The sequence below is a fragment of the Protopterus annectens genome, chromosome 6.part0, assembly GCF_019279795.1.
Source record: "Protopterus annectens isolate FY-2018-M chromosome 6.part0, PAN1.0, whole genome shotgun sequence".
Taxonomy (NCBI): domain Eukaryota; kingdom Metazoa; phylum Chordata; order Ceratodontiformes; family Protopteridae; genus Protopterus; species Protopterus annectens.
In genome coordinates this window covers 275,574,151-275,597,773 of record NC_056737.1, presented here as the reverse complement: position 1 = coordinate 275,597,773, position 23,623 = coordinate 275,574,151, and the positions used below count along the sequence as shown (strand labels likewise).

Here is a 23,623-nt window from a genome sequence, read left to right as displayed (position 1 = left end):
AAAGACACGGTGCAGCTTGCAAGACCGATAGAAAGGTGAAGGATGACAGTCATTTCAATAAACTTGCATGTTATACTCTACTGTGAGGGCATTCAGAACACGCTTACATATGTGGAGGCTTGCTGCTAAGGAGGAAAAAAAGAACCTAGGAGTTAATATCACCATTAAGGTGAATTTCTTACTGCAATGTGAAATAGCAATGGCAAAGGCCAACATTATATTTGTGTGCATTGATACAAGAATGACTCTAAGAAATACTAAAATAGTATCTCTTTAGACAGAGTATGACCATTGTAACATCTGGAGGGTTTGTACATTTCATGCAGTCACACAGAGAAAGGAAAATCAGGCTGATAGCATACAACAGTTACCAAATTAAAAGGGAAAATGGAAACAATTTTATATGGAGAAAGGCACTGAATGTTTATTATTGTACACTAGAAGATGTTAACAGAGAAGGAGTATTTGTCAGCAACAAGGAAGATGGGTCTGAAGAGAAAATAAGGGTGGACCAGAAAGAGGATGTTAGGAGCAACTGAAATAGAGATGATTCAAGACTGATTTGGAAAAGTTAATATTTCAAGGAAAGGGGTGGTAGGGCAATGAAATGCATTGTCGGGGAGAATAGTGGTATGTAGCTCAATAAAGAGGTGTAATGGTGTTTGCAATAGATTTAAGAAGGGATGAGGAAGTTGTGAGACAGCTGGTACTGAGCTTTCTCTTATAGGTTCATAGGTTCATAGGTTCATACTAGGCTATCTGCCCGAGGGCATTTACAAGCCTAGCCCATAGTTTTGTGGCTTACGCCACCCCTTTAGTATCGGGAACTATACCCATTATTTTGCTGTGCCTCTGTCGAGCAGTGACACTGAGGTAATCCCTGGGGTATATCTACAATCTCCCATCCATTGGTCAAGATTTCTCTTGAACAAGGCCAGCGAGGTGCTCTGCCTCACATATACCGGGATTTTATTCCACAGCATAGGGAGTCTTTGGGTGATGAATCTATCCCTCCAGCACGTCCTATTAATAGCCATGTCGAGGTTTAAGTCTCTCGCCCTTGTGGCTCTGATGGATCTAGATTTTTTGAGGTGAAGCATATTCATCAAATCTGGGTTTAACATGGCCTTGTATGTTAGGCAAAGGTCACCTCTGAGCAAGCGTGGCGACTGAAAAGAGCTGGGGATCTTTCCGACGGGCAGCCTAGGGCAGATGTTTGAGACCCCTTATCCTTTTGGTGAGGAACTTTGTGGCCTCTCCAGCTGCTGCAAGTGTCGGGTCAGATACATTCCGAATGGGGCATTGTACTCAATCATTGGTCTGATGAGTGATGAGTATAGGGAGACTATGACCTCCCTTGATCTAGATGAGAATCCCTTCATGATAAGGTGGGCAATGTAGAAGGTCTTCCTAACTACTTTAGCTACATGGGTGTTGAATGACAGACTACTATCAACCTGGGTCCCCAGGTCCCTGATAACTTGTTCTGTGCTCAGTGGATTGCCACCTATTTGGTAGCTAGGGGTAACCTTGTTTTTCCCGAAGGGTATGACTATGCATTTTTTGGCATTTAACTTTAGGCCATGGCTCTGGCACCAGTTATCCGTTTCTGTGAGACCCTTCTGAAGGATATCTGTGTCAGATGTGTTTTCTACTATGGCGCCAGTTTGCAGTCATCTGCAAACTTTGTCAGCCATAACCCTCCCGTGTTTGCTTGTACTGGAAAAGTAGATGCCAAACAAGAGTGGGCCCAGGACTGAGCCCTGTGGTACACCACTTGTGACAGGCTTTGAGTCTGACATGGCGCCAGCAACTCTGACCCTGTGGGTTCTGTCACTCAGCCAGTTTGCAACCCATCTTGTGATGTATGGGTTAACATTTAAGCTGATGAGTTTTTCAATGATACCCGAGTGGGGTATTGTATCAAGGCCTTCGCCAGATCGAGGTAGGCTGTATGGACTGCCTTTCCTCATCAATGGCTTTGGTGACTGTTTCAAAAAGTCAACCAAGTTTAGAAGGCATGATCTGCCTTTGACAAAGCCAAACTGGGATGGATCCAAAGTCTGCAAATTTCCTATGTCTTTATTTATGAGGTCCATTATGATCCTCTCCATGGCTTTGCAGATAAGGTTTGTCAAACTAATGGGCGGTAATTTCCAGGGTCGGTGGAGGCACCGCCTTTGTGAAGTGGGACCACAGTTGCAGTGCGCCACTCCTGGGTATGTATCCAGAGGTAAGACTATGATTAAACAGCTGTCCTAGCTGTGGGTTTAATTCCTCGTTGAGTTCGTGGAGCACACAGCCGGGGACACCATCAGGTCCCATGGATGCTGGGTCTTTTGCTGTGGAGAGAGCAGTTCCCACTTGGGCGTTGGAGATGTTTGGGGGCTGCAATCGCTTGGTGTAGATATCTCTCCTTTTGGGGGGGGGGGAGAAGTTTGCACTGAACCTGTCAGCCAGTATGTTGGCAATGTCTGTAGGATCAGTAATCTTCACATCATTTTGAACTAGTTCTGAGCATATCTGGGAGTTTCCTCCCAGGTTTCTAACATAGCTAAAGAAGGCCTTATGATTGTCTTTTGAGTCTTTAGCTATTTTTCTCTCAAAATTTGCTTTGGATGATTTTATGAGAGCTCTTAGTTTTTTACTTATAGTGATCAAGGGTGTCTTACCTTTTAAGGATTTTGCTCTATCTTGTAGTAGATTCCTCCTTTTGTTGTAGAGTTTGTTTATGGCTGGGGTCCACCAGACTGGACGCTTGCCTTTGGTACAAAGAGTCTTTGTTTTGCTTGGGATTGCCTTATCCATGCAGTCCTGCAGGTGCTGGTAGAAGGCATTTGTAAGTGATTCAGCGGCTTGAGTACTGTTTTCTGCCAGCTCGGGGGCCTTAAAGGAGACCACACTAGTCTTTAGAAGTGTGAAGTCGGCTTTCGAGAAGTTCTTTACTGTGGTCTTTTTTATTTCAGGTGGGGGTGGGATGAGGACCTCCAGCGAGATTAGTTTGTGATCTGATCTCACCAGTGAGGGGTATACTTCGGTGTTGAACATTGTGCTCCCATGTTCGTGATGATGAGATCAAGTATGTTTTCTCCTCTTGTGGGGATGGTGACTAGTTGTTCCATGGCATTTGAGTTTATGAATTCCAGGAACTTTTGGGCTAGGGTGTTTGGGCTTGAGTAGTGTTCCCAGTCTATATTAGGGTAATTGAAGTCACCTAGTATGATGGTGTTTGGTGATACATTTATCCCTCTAGTGTTTTCAGGAAGGCCATGTGAGGTTCCTGAGTTTGTGAGGGTGGCCTGTAACATGCTACAATTTGCAGAGCAGTCTTGCCTATGGTTAATTGCACCTGGATGGTCTCTGATGCATCGTGCATTGCCACCAGTCTTGAGGTGTGGGTGTCCTTGATGAATATGGATACCCCCCCCTCCTTTCTTGGTATTGTCCGGATTTTGGGGCCGGAACGCATGATAAGAGGTAAAACCTGATAGTGCTGGGGTGCTCTCAGGAGCCTTGAACCAGGTTTCTGTCACTGCACAGACATCGATGTTCTCCATACTGAGAAGGGCCTCGAGTGCGTGCATTTTAAGATTTAGACTTCTGGCATTGGGCAGCATTACCCTTAGTTTTTTTCCTTTTTTGTGTTCTAGGGTGGTAGGTTTAGAATTTGAGCCTTGCCTAAAAAAGGCACTATGGGGGTGGCAAGAGCCTTTGCCAATATCCGGAATCCCAGGGGTGACAGGTGCAAGCCGTCCCTTGCGAAGCAGCGTGGCCTGTCCAGCATGTCATCCCAGGCAGACAGACATTGGATCCCCTTTGAATGACACCAGAGTTTAAGCCAATTGTTAAAGCTGATCATCTTATCTCTGTATTGTGGCATCATTCTTGGTGAAGGTAGGATACTGCTCAAGGTCAGGGTCATACCTGCCTGGGCTACATAATCAGAGAGCTCCTCAATGTCTCTTTTCATGTAGTCCAAGGAGGTACGTCTCAGGTCGTTTACACCAGCGTGGACAATGACTGAGTCGTATTTGTACCTGCTGATGAGAGACCTGAGTGCTTGCGTTATGTGGCGGATTCTAGCGCCCGACAGGCAGCTTACTGTGACCTTCTCCTTACTCAGTCTGGTGAGCGGGACGTCAGTGTGTCTGACTATGGAGTCACCAATGACTAGTGTGTCTGGCATTGTGTTTGGCCTTAAGGGCTGTGACTGTTTGACACTCTGACTGTGAGGTCTATGTGTTGCAGGTGTTGTGTTCTGAGGTGGTGGTTGTTTGGGTGTCTGCTTTGGTGGCCTCTGCTGTTTTGGTAGATTTTTGATCAGAGCCGAGTATGTCTTTGTGTGTTTATGTGTATGATTTGAGGTTGTGATGGTACTATGTGAGACTGGGTCTATAGTGTGTGTGGTAACCTTCTCCTCCTGACTGGTCTTGCCAGTCCTATGTTGAGAGAGCTCAGCCTCCAGTTTGGCTGTATAGTTGCATCTCTCGCATGTATTTGTGTTTTGTGGGAGGAGGAGAGGGTTGTCTGTGTACATGAGGCAATTGTAACATTGCCTCAATATTCCCAGGTTCACCAGCTGAGCAGGAGAGGACACTAGCAACTGATCCCTCGACATGCTAGAAGGACTAGACAAAAAACTTTAAAAGAGATTCCGGGGACGTGGGTGACCGAGAAATGGGGTTTGCCTTTTTGGGGTGCTATCTATAAGAGTGCCGTATCAAGGTAATAAGTACTGTAGGAGCAAGTGCTAGGTTTAACAGACAGAGAAAAGTCTACTTGGAGTCAAGTAGAGATGATCTTTTTAGGTATTAGAGAAAGTGCTAGTAACAGGGATGCTTAAAGGTAAGATTGAAAAGAATGCACTCTGCAGTGTGCACTAGAGAAGTTAGATATGAAAGTAGGTAACTTGAGTTTTACCTGTTTAAAAAGTTAAGGTTTAGTGGAGAGTTACTATTTTTAAAACAGCAAGATGGACTGAAAGGGGTGGTTACTTTTGTATTTTGGTACTATGAAATACTGTAGGATGGCCAATAAATTTAAATAATTGAAGGGGTGGGATTTCAAAAGTGATGGTTTTGTGATTACTCACATAAGCCAGTGAAAGTAGAGAGAAATGAGATATATGGTCAGATTAACATAAGAGGCAGGCAACTAGAAAGACAGTGGTATTTAACAAGACAACTTAAATGGGTGGGACGGTGGGAAAAATTCTGCCTGACTCAGAACAGAGAGAGCTGTGGTCTCTTTTGAAGTTTTAATATGCTGTTAAAACAGAATGCAAGCAAAACACAAGGTAAAGAAAACAAACTACAGTATTCAAAATATAGAAAGGCAATACAGAAATACAAAAAATAACAGCAAACTAACCTTTCCTTCACAGCAAAGTGTAGCAGAGTCTGGATGAGCCTTTCTGGTAAAGCTCTGAAATGTTTTAGTTTACTCCTTAAATAGAAATTTTAGTTCCTAGCTCCACCCCCTCTGTTAACAAGTGATTAACCTTAAGTGACCTCTTCTGTCTTATGAATGAGTCCTTAATTAATCAGTTCTTATTTCTGCCTGACTCTGAACAGAGAGAGCTGTGGTCTCTTTTGAAGTTTTAATATGCTGTTAAAACAGAATGCAAGCAAAACACAAGGTAAAGAAAACAAACTACAGTATTCAAAATATAGAAAGGCAATACAGAAATACAAAAAATAACAGCAAACTAACCTTTCCTTCACAGCAAAGTGTAGCAGAGTCTGGATGAGCCTTTCTGGTAAAGGCTAGATCAATTAATATCTTCATATGTATGCGTCATTTTCAAAATTGTTGATTGCTTTGTGCCCTTCCATCTACATCTCCAAAGACTTATCTGTATTGTATAGCAACAATATTGCCCAACACTAATATAGGAGAGCTAGAGCTCATCCCCTGTTTCCCCATCAGAGCTCCTCTTCATATGTTACATGTTGGCAGTTCATTGCACTAGTGATTTTTTGCTGTTTTTAGCTGTAGAACTGTAAGTTGCTAATGCATAGATTCCACCACCTCCCATAGACAGATATATTGAATATCTGGCAGAAGCTGAGAAACCCACACCCTTAAAATTTGCTTTTTTATGACCGAGCCTCATATTTAAATCTTGGTTATTATTATTATTATAACCATTTAGCTTTGTATACTGTTTATAGACTTACAAGCCAGAGTAAAAAGATGAACTGTCTGCAAAACTTGGAAAGGAACAACAAGGATGGAAAATGTATTCTCCAGTGAATTGTGCATGACTGCTGAAAAATCATAGTTCTAAAATAATATGCTAAAGTGCAGATCTGCTTTCTGAAGGAAAAAATGACTAAATACAAGAAAATCACAACTGAGCATGCAGGTGAATTGTATTAGCTAATAGTTTTGCATTGCTAGGAATGTGTATGGTTTTCTAGTAAATTAACACACTTTTAAATCTTTTCTCTCCAGATGCCAGCCAAACAAAATGTCGAATGGAAAGGGCCTTAGCACTAGAACAGGCAAAGAGACCACAGGAAGCCATCTTTATTCCAGACTGCAATGAGGATGGATCATTTGCTCAGGTAGAAAACTTGTTTCTTTCCTAATTACTGCAGTGTCATTTTCTTATTTCTGTTCTTAATAAATCTGTTTGCAGAACAGCTCTGTAGAACTGTCAGTACTTTGGTGATGTAGCACACAAGAAAAGAGAAAATCTGGTGTTGTTTACTGTGTAACTTGACTTGTGTTGCAGGCCATAGCACTAACTATTCACAAAAATGCTTACAGTCTCTAATAGGAATGTTATAAATGCAGTGTGTATACATCAAGAGGTAACTCTGTTTATGATTTTTTTAATATAAAATGTTTTAAGCTGTTGCATTCATCCAGCTACATGCTCTTTGAGACGCAGAGCACACTGATGCTTTCAGTGTTTAGATGTGAAATACTTCATTGCTGCTGACAAAAGTAACATTTACACACCATATTTCATACATGCACAATAATATGATTTGCAGGAAATGTGAGTGAGATAGTGGAGTCTTTGAGCATGTGCAGTATCTGCCCTGCCGATCAACACCATTAGCAGGGAGCCTTGGAGAGCGGAACAACTGCACCATTTTGTTGAAAGGGCACATTTGTTAACATTAATAACACTGCTTATGAAGTCACTGATGCTACTGCTAGCCGAGAAAAAATGCAGGATAGAAGCACAAAGAATTGAGAAAAAGTACTGGATTCAGGTGGTTGGGAAAATTGGCAAATGTACATCCATAATCTTGTTTTATATCGAGAGTTCCCAAGCAGTAATAGTGTCAATGGCAGAATAAGCAGAAGACAGCATAGGAGAAAGACAAAAATAAGGAGTTTAACTTAGAAAAGTATATTCTGGTGATAAACTCTGCAATTAGAAAGGATTCAACTGGGGCAAAGAAAGCAGGAACATGGATATGTGGTCTTTTCAAGGTGAAGTGGATTTTAGGGATATGGAAAGGATCTTAGATATCATCCTAAAGGCAAACGGCATGTTTTTAATAGCATTTTCCACATATAAGGCACTACTGCATTTTAAATTAGTAAGGAGACCAAGGGAGTGATTTAAGAAACAGGGACAGGATGTAAAATAAACTACTCTGTTATGTTTTCAGATCTCCTACCTCTGAGGGACATATAGTATTGGAAGAGAACTTATAACCATATCATGCTTAAAGAAGTGGGCATTTTGAAGAAGATATGAGTTCACTGATGACCAGTGCCCCATCTGCTTTAATACTGACATGTATATCCCTGTAGACAACTGACCCAGTAATTCCTGTTGGCAAGGACACCATCTATAGTTACACTGACTTGTATCTTCCTATTGCCCATGGGCCATATGTGCCATGATAACAAAGGGTGTATTCCTGCTGACCAGGGCCCCATTTGTAGTAATAGTAATCCATTTATTATATATGTTGACCTATAACCCACCTGGAGTGATACTGACCTTTTCATGTTTGATAACCTCATCTGTCTTCAACAGAATGTCAGTAGTGCAATTAATGTCTGTTTTGTTTTGTTTTGTTTTAATATGAGCACAAATAAGAGGTAGAAGAAGTGTCATAACAGTAAAAAAAAACTTGAGTGATATGTTGCTTCTCCTCACAGAGTGAAAGTATGAGAGAAGGGAGAAGTATATCCAAAAAAGAAACAAAAAGAAGTGGAATGAAAGAATATGGAGGTGAACAAAAAAAAAAGTTCATTAGGTGAATAGTTGTGGAGTCATGTACTGGTCATAGACAATTGAAGGTAAGGCTGAGGCAAAGCATTTTAAATGTACCACAATGATTATACCACAAAAGGATGTCTGTACTTGCCAGGAGCTCCAGGCTGCTCATTGACAATACAGGGAAATGTTTTTCATTCAGAGTGACAAATGGAAGAAGAGAAAGGAGGCAAAGTGCAGGAGATGTGGAATAACCTCCCTGAATATAAACAGGATTCAAAACCAGTGAAGGCATTCAGAAACACATTGGAAAAGTCAAGGATAGTGTTATAAATGCATGAACTGTTCATTAGTATCTTATCCATATAACAAGAATACATAAAATACATATAGTCTGTGAATTAGTCACGTGTCCTTATTCTGTGTGGTTTTGCTCTTTGCAATGTCTTTCTGAGGTAGTAGTACACTGCAAAGTTCATGCATATGTGCTGGTGTATGCCACTTGATATGTGTTGCTAGGCCTACTCATTGCAATACCTTGTCACAATTTAATGTATATCCTTCCCACAAGACAGAAGAGCTGCATATAAGATGTGCTGTCCTCCCCTACCTGCTGTTACCCTCCATTATTAGTCTCACACCTTAGCTTTGTGGGACCTCGAGTGGCATCACTACTGATAGGAAGGCTGGAACCATACCATTTACCTTTTGACAGGCCACCTGAACTTCCAGTGATTCATTCCAAGGTGGAGAAACTCATTAACCCCTTTCTCCATAATATCACTAAGGAACTTCAAGCAACACTACAAGTTGCGTCTGTATATATGTGTGTGTGTGTGTGTGTGTGTGTGTGTGTGTGTGTGTGTGTGTGTGTGTGTGTGTGTGTGTGTGTGTGTGTGCACGCGCGCATGTGTGTGCATGTGTGTGTTATCTCTTGTCAAAATGTCTCTAGAGAGCTCTTGCTAATGTACAAAAATGTCCTTTGATCCACTCAGACTTTGTAGTCAATACTCGTTGGCATTTTTATTATTACTGCTTTAATGATTAATGGCTCATTGTGAGTGCCACGACTGTTAGTGTAGATAAGTGACTTCAATGGAACAAAGTGTGAAGATCCAGATTTGGGCGGGAGGGATCACATTTATAATGAGTGGAGAGGTCATATTTACAGTGAGATACAGTTAGATACAGTGCTCACTCCAGGACCCAGCACTCAATGATAACCCAGAGGATCACACTGGCAACAGGATCTCTCTCAGTAAGTGTTTGTATTGCATTGCCAGACTACATCTACCATGTCTCAGGTGAAGTAGCACACTGAGTTCCTTCTTCCCACAAGGACAACACCTACCTTTTGGATGCTTCTCCCTGGAATTAAAAGCACTTCAGCAGAAAGGTGTATTCAAACCTTGGCAACTGGCATTACTAAAGGCAACACAAACACTGCATTACTGTCCAAAGATGGCATAGTTTCATTTGAAAGATATCACTTACTGTGTGAGTACTCAAACAAGTGCAGTGTAAGTTTTAATTAGAAGAAGACAGACCATCTGAATTTGAAGAAAATTTATTTTTCTCCTCTTTTCTGAAGTTATATATGTATTGCATGAAACATCTGTACACCATAAGGATAGATCACAGAAGAACCCCCATCTCTCTCACCCAAAAACGAACATCTGTAACAACAACCTTCTTTGCTAGTCCCTGGTTTATGGCCTATATTATTTTTTTAATTTACAGTTGCTACATGCAGCATTCCATCTCTTCCCCAGTGCATTCTGGTATGGCATAGGGCCCATATATGTCATTGCTTCTCTGTCCTGGCTTGCTCCACTGTTGACATGAGTGTCTCTAAGGACACCTTCTGGATATCTGCAGCATGACTCATTCCAGAGAGCTCGTCAAAACAAACATTGTTCAGAAAACTGGGATATTGTTTCTTTGGTATGCTGTGTTATACATTTCTGTTTTATTTTTAACACCAAAAACAAATTATTCAAGACTATAAAATACTTTGTAATAGAATAGACTGCTTATTATAAGCTTCAGAAAACTTTTTGGATGAATTTTCACTTAACTGCATTTTGGCAGTTGCATGCTAGTTTTTATATCAACATGTTTTTCAGCACATTGTGGTCTGGTATTACTGCCCCTAGAACCTCTATCCTTCTTCACTCTGCCTACAGTCTTGTTCTTCTTACCCTGGCATCCATACAGTTGGATGATGGTCATTGGCATGCTGTAGTGGTAAGTGGGTGCCAGGACCAGCCTGCAATGCTGAGGGATACTCATCTGTTTAATCCTCCCCTGTAGTACAGCTCAGCAGGCTGGCAGTTGTACATGCTCCCCAATGTGCTGGCCAAAGGTTATACAAGGACCAAGACTAGCAGCAGTTCAGGGGAGCAGCAACATTCCTCTATGCCTTCCTAGTCTCTGTCATGTGGCAGTGGTACATGTGGCACTGGTACTCTGGATCACTCCATTTCTTCCCATGAGGATGGGAAAGCTACTACATCCCATCAATCTCTGTTGACTTTCTGACTCAGGAGACAGTAACTGCACCTCCATCTCTAGTCATTTAATCAGATGCAGTAAATCTTCACTGGTGAGCTGGCATTGGTTCCCATTGATGTTCTTCGTGTTTTACTGTTGCAGTCATCACATTTGGGTTATCTGCTTGCAGGTAGCCCTCAGCCGGCCTGAATACCAGAGTCTTCAGATTTCTGCATCGGATGCTGTCTCTTCTTCCATGATGTCAGGTCATCAGGGGTATAAAGCATGCAGCTGATGATCAGTCTTTCTTGCCGTGCGGTGCCTGAAGCAGAAGCAGCTCACAAGTGCCAGTCAGCCGACTCCTGAAATTTTCGTTTTTGAGTTTCAGACCCGAAGTTTTCAACAAAAGTTAAGTACCCCGTTGGGGATCCTTTTTCTTGCGCTAACCAATGTCAGTAAAAGTTAACAATTGTCTTACCTATGGAAAGCAAATACCTCATAGAGATTTTCATTCTTACTGAATCCCCTGCTTAGGCCCAGACCACGACATCCCTCGTTGTCAGTTTTGTGCCCTATTCAATGCCCGAACTATCTGTCATCGGGCTATTTTTGCAGCTAATTGTTTTCGTACTCATTCTGTGTACTCTGAAATGGCTTCGTCAAGCCATCCGACTACCGATCTTCCAAAAAAAGTAAGGATGAAGACAGAGACACACCGCATAGGTCCAAAACTGCGATGACGCTTCGGTTAAGCTAGTCTCCAGTCTGCCAGTACTCAATGAGGTGCTTTCGCAGACCCTGATACCCGCTACTTCTGATTCGCAGGCCTCTACTGAGACCCATTCGGAGTCCGGTATGCCTCGAGATGCTTCTTCGACTATGGAACCTGTGGATGTCTCTACCTTGGATGGGTCCAGAGCCGCTGTGCAGGCACCGGCTTCTGAGGGTGTATTCAGACCTACAGACATTCATATTAAACCAACGCCATAATTTTCATCCAGGCCTAAAACTCGCACCATGCCTAGAAAACCGATGACGAAACCGCAGGCCCAGGCCCATATGCCTAAAAAACAAATGCTTGGAATGGCTGAAGACCTCATTACCTTGATTAGGGGAAGCCAGCCTTCTCCCTCTAAGAGACCTAGAACTGAGTTTCTGTTCTGATCAGGAATCTGATTTTTCTGCTCCTTCTGATTACCAGGATTTGCCCTTATCTACTTATGAGGATTCTGATGCAGAGGATTTTATCCCCTCTGCTTCCCCTCCAGAAGTTTTTTCTTTCGGTGAAACCTTGCACACTCTTAGGGAGCATTTCCACTGAGAAAGCCAGGATTACTCTGACTCCAAAAAGAGACTTAGGGAATTCTTACTCCTACCTCAACACAGGCCTTTAGCTATCCCTCCTGTTCTGGACATTATAGATGATGCTTTCTTGGAATCTAGCCTTTCCCCAGACATTTTACCTCCAGCTCCCAGAAAACCTGACAGGTATTACAGAGTACCTGACTCTCAAAAGTTCCTCTTCAAGAATCCTTCTGTTGATCCAGAGACCATTTCCCAGGGACCAAAAGACATTAAGGCTACTGCTGCCAAAAATCCTACCCCTTCTGATAGAGATTCTAGAGCTTTAGACAGATGGGGTAAGAAGGTGTACACTTCTGCTACTTTGGCCATCAGGGTTTTAAATTGCCAGTTTCATGTGTTAAAGTATCAGCAGCATGTTATGGGCCTACTTAAACAGAAAATTATGTTGATTCCTGACTGTAATGAACACAAAGAATTACAGGATTTAATGCATTCTGCAGAACAAGTTGGTAAACATACTTTGCAATGTAGTTTTGATGCTTTAGAAGCATCTTGCAGGGCTGCTGTCACTGGGTCTGTACTTAGAAGACATGCTTGGCTTAAGGACCAAAACTTGCCAGATGATGTAAAAGCTAAATTACTGGATGCTCCCTTAAACCAAGACTGCCGTTTTGGCAACAAAGCAGAAGAAGTCCTCAAAAGGATGGAGGAAAAAGCTAAATCTATGCAAACTGTTAAAGATTTCCTACAAGTACAGCCTCCCAGATTCAGTAGGCATTGGCCTTCTAAGAACTGGTCCTTTCCAGTCCCTTCTAGGCCTTTTCAGTCCAAACCCAGGAACAGCAGACCACCCTAGTCTACAGTCTCAGGCTTCGCACAAACCAAAGCAGGGAGTAGTAAGCCACCCCTCTACGGGAAAATGGCACAATGACTTAACCTTAACCCTTCCAAGCCCTGCTCTACTACCTGTTCCCTTAGAAGGAACGCTCTCCCTGCATGCAAAAAACTGGGAACTCATTACCCAGGACAATTGGGTTTTGAACACAGTTTCACAAGGATACAGATTCCACTTCCACACCCTACCAATTCCAAATGGTTGGCCAGACCTACCCCCAAATCAATGGATGGAGGCCCAACAGCAGGTTCTCTCTCTTCCCTCAATATCAGGGCTATTCAGCTTATCCCAGCAGAACAAAGGGGACAAGGATTCTATTTAAGACTTTTTCTGGTACCCAGAAAAGACAACTCCTGGCATCCTATCCTGGACCTCTTTATTCTCAACAACTTTCTGGTAGCTCCAAAATTCAAAATGCTAACTCTGCAACAGCTTCTTCCCATGCTAGCCAAGGATGCCTGTCTGGCAACCCTAGACTTAAAGGAAGCTTACCTGCACATCCCAATAAGGGAATCTTGCAGGAAATACCTTCACTTCAGGGCAGGCTCCATGCACTATCAGTTCTCTGCACCTCCCTTTGGCTTATGTACTGCACTCAGGGTATTCACAAAGTGCCTAGCTCCAGCCATTGCATTTTGCAGGAAGAGAAATATTCAAATTTACCTATATTTAGACGATTGCCTGATTCAGGCAGAAAGCCAGGACTTGCTATTACAACACCTGACATTTGTAAAGAAACTTCTAACCTCACTGGGGACTGGGTACACCATCAATGAAAAGAAATCTCACCTAGTACCCTGCCAACAGATTGTATTCCTGGGAGCAAGCTTGAACACAACTTCCCAGATGGCATTCCTCACTCCAGAGAAACAAGTTTACTTGACAACCTAATTCAAACTATTGGCCACAAAAACCCAGCTATCTGCAAGGAAAATACTGCAAGCCTTGGGGTCCATAGCCTCTTGCATTTTACTAATTCCATATGCAAGACTGCATATGAGGAAACTCCAATGGTATCTAAAAAGCCTATGGTGTCAACATTCTCAGGATCTGGAAACAATGATTTCTGTCATTCCTTGTACCAAGACAGAGTTCCTTTGGTGGGAAGAGGCCTGCTACCACAACAAGGGACTCCCTTTCACTCTACCTCCTGCTGCCCAAATCCTAACAACAGACACATCAGACTATGCATGGGGGGCTTACATGGCAGGGCAGTGCATTCAGGGCAAATGGAACCCGAGTCAGATGCACCTGCATATCAATCAAAAAGAAATGTTAGCTGTACAGAATGCTCTGACAGCCTTCAAAGACCGTATTCTTCCAGGACAACTATTGGTAAAGACAGACAACACCACAGCTATGTAGTACATACGCAAGCAGGGGGGAACCCACTCGTACCCTCTCTGCAGACTAGCCATGACTCTGTGGAACACAGCTTTGAGCTACCAAGTACACCTGCAAGCTCAATTCCTGCCAGGCATACTAAATTCACTGGCAGACGACTTAAGCAGAAATGTCATGGACCTACATGAATGGAAACTAGAAGCCAGATTATTCAACCTCTTAAGGAACAAATGGGTGACTCCAGAGATAGACCTGTTTGCCTCCCCTCAGTACTACCAATTGAACAAATTCTGCACAACAACTCCCCACAGCCAAGCTTGGAAAGTGGATGCCCTGTCCTTTACCTGGGAAAGCCTCTCAATTTATGCCTTTCCCCCTCTGCCTCTCCTCTCAAATGTTCTACTAAAGATCAAACAGGACAAGCCAAGGACAATACTGATTGCACCGAACTGGCCATGCCAGCACTGGTACCCCCTCCTGCGCAGCATGGCACTGCAACAACCATGGCACCTGTCTCAGACCCCTTCCCTGCTGTCCCAGCAGGTGGGGCAGATTCTGCACTTTCAGCTTCAAACCCTGAACCTTGCAGCCTGGCTAACTATTTGAGCTCTCCCTTAGCATCCCTCAGTAACAGGTACTGGATGTCATTCTGGAGGCAAGGAGGCCTAGTACTAGAAAATCTTATGCTGAAAATTGGCAAATATAGTGTTCCTGGAGCCTGGCTCAGGGGATGGGCACAGTGGTGCCCAGTTTACCTCAGATTCTACAGTACTTAATAGAAATGCTCCACCGGGGCCTATCCTTCTTGTCAATTAAAATTCATGCCTCTGCCATTTAGCACATTATAATACAGAGCCACCCCTTTTCTCTCACCCCTTGCTAAAGCAATTCCTTAGTGGGGCCAAAAATGTAAGACCCCCCCCAGGAGAGCTCTCACTCCAGCCTGGGACCTTAACTTTGTATTGGAAAAGCTCACTCCCCCCCCCCCCTTTTAGCCAGATGCAACAGCAGAGTTGAAATTCCTTTCTTGGAAAACAGCCTTCCTTCTAACTATCACTTCAGCAAGAAGAGTGTCTGAATTACAGGCCCTCATGGCAGTGGAACCCTTCATTATCTTCCATGCGGCCAGGGTTTCCCTCAGGACTAATCCTTCCTTTATGCCCAAGGTAGTGTCTAGTGTGGCCCTAAATCAATCCATTCATTTGCCTACTTTTTTCCCTAATCCACAAAACAAAGGGGAACAAATACTGCACTCTCTGGACGTGCACAGACAACTTAGATTTTATTTGGACAGGACTAAGCCTCTCAGAAAATCTGAACAGGTGCTAGTTGGCTTTGCTGCAGGGGCCGAGGGGAAGGCCATTTCAAAGCAAACCATTTCCAAATGGATAGCCCATTGCATTCATGTCTGCTACAAGCACTATGGAAAACCTACCCCACAGGGGATAAGATCACATTTCACCAAGGCTGCATCTACCTCTGCAGCTTTTCTCAGAGGAGTCCCTACCAGGGACATCCTAGAAGCTGCTACCTGGAGCTCTGTACATACCTTCACCAAGCGTTACTATATGCCTATCTTTTCTAAATCTAGAGCTGGATTTGCCACTGCAGTCTTGCATGGCTTAATAGCTGGCCCTAATGCTCTTTAACTGCCTCCTCCCTTCCTTAGCTTTGGGAATCAACCCAAATGTGATGACTGCAACAGTGAAACACAATGAACATATTACAGTTGTGTACACTTACCATAAATGTAGATGTTTGAGTGTATTCACTGTTGCAGTTCTGGTTACCCTCCCTCCAGCCCCCTAACTTCTCTTGGCTCTACTTTTCCTTTTTGTTCGGTGTATTTATTTTTTCTGGTGTATTTGCTTTTTGATGGGGGTGTACCATACCATATAATTGCTTCCTATTGTGGGGGCACCTGACATCTGGGCAAGAAAAACTGATGTAATGGCGTTGGCTGCATGTTTTATACCCCTGATGACCTGACGTCATGGAAGAAGAGACAACATCCGACGCAGAAATCCAAAAACTCTGGTATTCAGGCTGGCTGAGGGCTACCTGCAGGCAGATAATCCAAATGTGATGACTGCAACAGTGAATACACTCGAACATCTACATTTATGGTAAGTGTACACAACTGTACTTTATATGCCTTTGCCCCTCATGTTTGTGTGCTGACCATCAGCTCCCCTCCATTCACCTAGAGAAGTCATTATCCAGGGATCTGTGATAGGAGGTTTGGTACTGCACCCTTACCACTTATCTCATACACACTCAGACACACATGAACACACCTACACACAAACACATTTGCAATTTATTTGTGTTTACTGAAACCTGTGTAAACCAAAATATCAATGATAGCACATTAAATGTAGAGGGCATGACTTTATTCAGAGTAGTCAGAATTCAGTCACTGTGTGGCAAGCCCAGAGGAGGAGGAGTATGTATATATGTTAATAACAACTGGTGCAGAAACTGTGTAGTGACCACCACCCTCTGCTCAGAAAACATTGAAATTCTGTCACTAAAATGCAGGCCCTTCTACCTGCCAAGAGAGTTCAATGGAATATGCATTACAGCAGTCTACATCCCACCTGATGCAAATATCAGTGACGCTCTGTCCACCTTGTATCAATCTATAAGTGACCTGTAAAACAGAAATCCAGAGCATGCAATAGTAATTGCAGGAAACTTCAATCAGGCTAACCTAAAGACTGTATTACCCCACTACCACCAGCGTGTAAACTTTGCCACAAGGGGGGTAAATGTAGTGGATAAGGTCTACACTAACATCAAAGGTGCATATAAAGCAAAACCTTATCCACATCTAGGGAGCTCTGACCACCTAGCCATCATGCTATTTCCAGCTTATAAATCCATACCGAAAACCAGTACACCACCTAGAAAACAAATAAGGATCTGGCCTAAAGGAGCAATCTCAGCTCTAAAAGGCTGCTTCGACTGTACAGACCGGTCAGTGTTTAGAGAGGCTAATGTGACAAACAACCATGTTGACTTAGACACATACACCGAGTCAGTCACAGCTTACATTTCAAAGTGTGTGGAGGATGTAACAAACACCAAACTCATCACCATATGGGCAAATCAAAAACCTTGGCTAACTAGTGAGGTGTACGAGCTCTTGAAAGTAAGAAATGCAGCTTTCAAATTCCAAGATATGGAAGCTTTAAGTGTGGCCAGAGCCAAAGTGAGCAAAGGTATCAAAGAGCTGAAAAGATCATATGGCAGAAAAATCCCAAGTCACTTCAGGGACCAGAAGGATACCAGGTAACTATGGAAAAGAATTCAAACCATCACTGAATGCAAACATACATCAACTTCATGTGATGATAGTATCGAGTTTCTGAACCAACTGAACAAATTCTTCAGTAGGTTTAATGCTGACAATAAAACAACAGCATGCAGAATCCCTTAAGACAAGGATGCAGTGGTGCTGAGCTTCAATACAATCAGTGTCACCAGAACCCTAAAACGTGTCAACCCGAGAAAAGCAGCTGGCCCTGACAACATCATGGGCATGGTACTAAGGGAATGTGTGACAGAACTGGCTCCAGTACTCACTGAGATCTTCAACACCTCACTCCATCTAGCCAGTGTTCTGAAATGCTTCAAGGAGATGACTATCATTCCTCTACCCAAGAAACCACAGCCAGCAACTCTGAATGACTACCGACCAGTTGCTTTAACCTCAACGGTACTGAAGTGCCTGGAGAGGCTGGTCAGAGATCATATAGCCTCAATCTTACCTGTGACACTGGACACACTGCAATTTGCATACAGGACAAACTGCAGTACAGAGGATGCCATCTCACTAGCTCTCCATGAAACACTGACCAACTTAGAAGGCAAAAACCGCTGTGCAAGACTGCTATTCATCGATTTCACTTCTGCCTTCAACACTGTCATCCCTCAGAATCTGATATCGAAGCTACTTCAACTGGGCATAGACTCTCATTTATGCAATTGGATTATGAGCTTCCTTACTGAAAGGTCTCAAAAGGTTTGTGTGGGAGACAACAGCTCTGAAAGTATCATCCTGAGCACAGGAGTACCACAGGGGTGTGTCTTAAGTCCTCTACTTTTCACTCTGCTGACACATGACTGCATGGCCACACATGAGACAAATAGGATCATCATATTCATGGATGACACCACTGTTATAGGCCTGGTCAAAGACGGAGAGAAGGAGGCCTACAGGAAAGCGATCGGTCAACTATTGGCCTAGTGTGACAGTAACAATCTAGCACTGAATGTCAGCAAGACAAAGGAGTTAATTGTTGATTTCAGAAGATCTTAAGGGATGACAGTGGAAAGTGTCAAGTTACAAAGTTCTCGGCTGATCATATCACAAAGTACTTATCCTGGTTAGTCCATGTATCCAGCACAGTCAAAAAAGCTCAGCAACACTTGCACTTTCGAAGGAAACTTAGGAATGGAAAATTACCAAGCTCCATATTTCAGACCTTTTATAGCGGCACCATTGAAAGTGTCCTGACCAACAGTATTGCAGTTTGGTATGGATGCTGTAGCAATCAGGATCAGAAGGCTATCAAGATAGTTGTAAGGTCAGCAGAAAGAAACATTGGCACCTCCCTTACACCTCTGGAGGATCTACACAAATTCTGGAGCATCGACAGGGCCAAAAAGATTTCCAGCAATCCAATGCATCCTGCCCAATGGTCTGTACACTCACCTGTCCTTAGGCAGGTGATACAGAAGCCTGCATCGTAAGACCACCAGACTAAAAACATTTTCTTTCTGCTCTCCATTAGACTTTTGAACTCTTGGGAAAAACAAACCATGACATCTGTTCCATAAAATAAGGCCCTTGATAGGCTAGTTATGTATGTGCAATAACTAAGTGCAATATTAAGGTAGCTCACCTACACACTGAAGGACTGTAAAGTGCAATATGCAAACTGTGCAATAATTCAGTCTATTCACAGATATTACCTTCATAGTGTTCCTTGTCTTCCTTGTCTCCTGTTCTGGGATGGGTGTCGGTCACTGCTGTCCTTCTTTACTTACAATTGCTACTTATTAAAATTCTACTCTGTCTATATGTGCAACTGTTTCCTGCATTGAGAATGAAACATTGTAATTTAATTCAGCTACACTGCTGTGTAGTTCTGAATGACAAAGTTTTCTTTTACTTCTTGACTTGACACACAAACACAGGTAGACACCCGCACTCACATATATGCACACACCCACACAAGGAATCTGTCCTCATCCCTATGTTCTGAGGGTCATGCTTCCAGACTGAGGCCACTCACATTTAGTAGTAGACCCCAACTGACCCCAAGTATGCAAACTACCTGACAAGCTGGGTGTGTTAGTGTTGGCATGCAACACGCTTGGGCAGATTTTTCTTTATAATCCTAACCCCACCCTTCACAGATGTGGCATGCACAAGTACTCCACTACTGTTTGCAATATTCCATTTCCATCCTGAAACTGAAGTGCTCGGCATTGATTGATTTTGTGTCATTTAGATCATAGCCAGAGCTTTTTCCAACTGTACAGAACTAACTGGCTTTTGTTCTCTTTTTAATACCGTATTTATTAGTTGTTATTTCATTAAAACATATGTTATTCTAGCAAAACCCTATTTTACAAACTTTCTCCCTACTTTTAGGGGTGGACATTGATTAATCCTCCACTCACTCACTCTCTCTCTCTTTATATATATATATATATATATATATATATATATATATATATATATATATATATACACAAGTTCGTAGGTTAATACTAGGCTAACTGCCCTTGTGAGACATTTTAAGCCTAGCCAATTAACCCATGTGTGAATCAAAGCCTGCACCTTGTGTCTGTAAGGCAAATATCTTAACCATTATGCCAACCTCCCTCATATACAGTACATTTATTTATTTATTTGACATTTGTTAGTCGGGATAGTCTGACTGGGTCACAAGATCCATTTTCAGTGGAGGCCTGGGGACAAAAGCTCCACAATTTTAGAAAATTACAAGACTTACAACCAAACTACGGTATGTAAGTATACAGTGAGTACATTGCTAGTTTAACTGTGATAACACTTTACACAAAGACTTAAAAGCAGAATTAGTAGACATAAGTATACAGTGAATACATTACACATTTATCTTGATAACACTTTACACAAAATTATAAATTTTACAAGACTTTTACAAATTTGACAAATTTTTAACATGTTACAGTGTCACTTTCTCAGTGATAGGATTATAGGTTCATAGGTAGGTACTAGGCTATCTGCCCAAGGGCATTTATAAGCCTAGCCAGAGTGTGTCGGCTTTCGCCGCCCCATTGATTAATTAACTGATCCTATGTCAAGCAGAGCCAGTGAAATGATCCCAGGGGTGCATTTTCTGTTACCCATCCACTCGTCAGGGTTTCTCTTGAAGAGTGTTAGTGAGGGGCTCTGCCTAATGTAGGTTGGTATTTTGTTCCAAAGCATGCGGAGTCTCTGTGACAGGAATCTATCCCTCCAGCATGTTCTTTTTATTGTTGTGGTGAGGTTTAGCTCACTAGAGCACGTGGCTCGCAGTGACTTGGATTTCTTTAGGTGGAGCATGTCCATCAATTCTGAGTTGGACGTGGCTTTGTAAGTCAGGCAGAGATCACCTCTGAGTAAGTGATATGTCACTGAGTACAGCCGGAGTTTTTTCAGTCGGGCTGCATAGGACATATGTTTGAGGCCAGTAATCCTCTTGGTGAGGTACTTTTGTGGTCTCTCTAGCTGTTGGAAGTGTCTTGTGAGGTACATCCCAAATGGGGCGTTGTACTCTATAATGGGTCTGATGAGTGATGAGTAGAGGGGCACTATATCCTCTTTATTTCTAGATGGGAACCCTTTAGTAATTAGATGGGCCACATAGAAGGATTTCCTAACTACTTTGGCAATATGATTGTCAAAGGAGAGATTACTGTCTACCTGGGTCCCCAGATCTCTTATTACCTCTTCTGTATTAAGGGGGCTGCCAACTATGTGGTAATTCGTGGGTGTTTTGTTTTTCCCAAATGGGATGATTGTGCATTTTTTGGCATTTAGCTTGAGGCCATGACTTTGATACCGGGTGTCCATCTCAGTAAGGCCGTTTGGAGGATGTCCAGGAGAGATTACTGTCTACCTGGGTCCCCAGATCTCTTATTACCTCTTCTGTATTAAGGGGGCTGCCAACTATATGGTAATTCGTGGGTGTTTTGTTTTTCCCAAATGGGATGATTGTGCATTTTTTGGCATTTAGCTTGAGGCCATGACTTTGATACCGGGTGTCCATCTCAGTAAGGCCCTTTGGAGGATGTCCATGTCAGCCGGTGAGTCAGTTATGGCTCCTAGTTTGCAGTCATCGGCGAACTTGGTTAGCCATAGTCCTCCTGTGTTTGCCTGTACTTCTGAGAAGTATATGCTGAACAGTAGGGGTCCTAGGACCGAGCCTATTGGGACACCACTTGTGACTGGTTTAGAGTCGGACCTGGAGCCCACTATTCTTTTTTTTTGCAATCTGATTTTTATTAGCATTTTTAAAAACACAAATACAAAAACAAAGCAATAATTCACACAATGCATATAGGTTCAAAACAGATAAGTGAAAAATCTTCATACAATCCTGCTTAAGAACAGGTACATTCAGTACTGATATAACAAAAAGAATTATTTAGCTTCTTTTAATCAAGTGAAATAGGAAACTTAACTGAGTAAAAACAAAAAAAAAAAGAAAGTGTAGACAGGATTTGCTGGGAGGTATTTGTTAATGCAGGTGTGTGAAGGTATATCAATACGCCTAAAACCTATTTGATTTAACTATATACAATATATACAAGCGACTGTCACTAAGTGATAGGGAGTTAGTGTAAGGAAACTAGAATATATTGCCTGCACAAATGTAAGAAAAGATATCATAAAGGGTCACGATAACTGTAGTCTTTCAAGGGTTCTGCTGGAGATAAAGAATGAAGAGAAGAGGAAATTACAGATAATAGGAGGAGAAAAGGGGAACAACGTAAGTAGGATATTGATTAAGAACATCTAGAAGGTTATTCCAATATTTCTGAAAGTAACTTAACTTCTTCTTGCTTGTAGTTTTTAGTTTACTTGCTAAAACATATTTTATAGCCATCGATTGGAAGTCTTTCCAGGACATTTTGGCTCTGTCTAGCCAGTTTAAGGTAATGTAAGATGTTCATCGTGTTTCACTGTTGCAGTCATTACACTTGGGTTATCCTGCTGGCAGGTTACCCACAGTCAACCTGAATTCCAAAGTCCTTGTCCGGCGTCGGTTGCTGTCGCCTCTTCCCTGACGTCAGTGCGCCAGAGGTATAAAAGATGCAGCCGATGCCATTTTCTTCAGTCTTTCTTGCCGTGCCCGAAGCAAAAGCAGCTCGCAAGTGCCGGTCGGCCGACTCCTGAGATTTTTGAAATCAAATTTCAGATCCGAAATCTTCAATAAAGCTAAGTACTCTGTTGGGGAAACTTTTTTCTTGTTCCAGTCCGATGTCAGAAAAAGTTAACAATTGCATTTCTTCTGGGAAGCAAATACCTCATAAGGATTTCCACTCTTACTGTATTTCTTGCCTAGGCCCTGACCACGACATTGCTAGTTGTCGGTTTTGTGCTAGATTTAACCAACGCACTATTAAGCATCGGTACGATTTTGCTTTTCATTATTTTGGCAGAAGGTTTAACTACATAATGCCGTCGGAACACCCGACGACCGGAATTCATAAAAAACGCAAGGATAAAGACAAGGACAAGCATCAGAGGTCCAAAACTGACGGCGAAGCCTCTTCTAGGCCAGTCGCCGGTTTGCCGGTGCTCAGTGAGGTGCTTTCGCAGCCCCGACTCCTGCTACCTCAGAGCCACAGGCCGCCTCCGAATCCCACGTAGAGACAGCTAGGCCTTTGGATACTTAAGGTATTAGCCCTTTGGAAATTAATCCCTCAGATGGGTCCGGAGCCGCTGAGCAGGCATCTGAGGGTGTCTTCAGACCTACACAACTTTATATAAAGCCTACTTCAGCATCCAAGACAAAGTCTAAAACAGTTTTAAAGACAAGGAAACCCATACAGCATTCTCCAGGACAGGCTTCTATGCCTAAGAAACAGATGCTCAAAATGGCCGAAGACTTAATTACTTTGATCAGGGGTTCCCATCCCCCTCCTGATAAGAGGCCTAGGCAAGACACTGAATATGATTCCTCTGATCAGGTTTCCATTTCCTCTGATTCCTCTTCTGTTCAGGGATATTCTGTTCCTCCCTGTGAGGATTCTGATGCTGAAGATTCCATTCCTTCAGCTTCTCCTCCTGAGAACTATTCTTTTGGGGAAACCCTACATACCATGAGGGAACATTTCCATTGGGAGAG

At 42.7% G+C, this 23,623-nt stretch overlaps 1 protein-coding gene across 5 annotated transcripts in view; it reads left to right on the top strand.

Moving 5' to 3' along the window:
* The window catches only part of SMOC1 (SPARC related modular calcium binding 1), a 1,430,756-nt gene that overhangs the window by 428,399 nt on the left and 978,734 nt on the right, over window positions 1-23,623 (top strand). For all 5 annotated transcript variants that reach the window (XM_044074027.1, XM_044074032.1, XM_044074030.1 and 2 more), the window contains exon 3: window positions 6,457-6,569. In XM_044074027.1, the coding sequence (XP_043929962.1) occupies window positions 6,457-6,569 (113 nt within the window). The remainder of the gene's footprint in view (window positions 1-6,456; window positions 6,570-23,623) is intronic.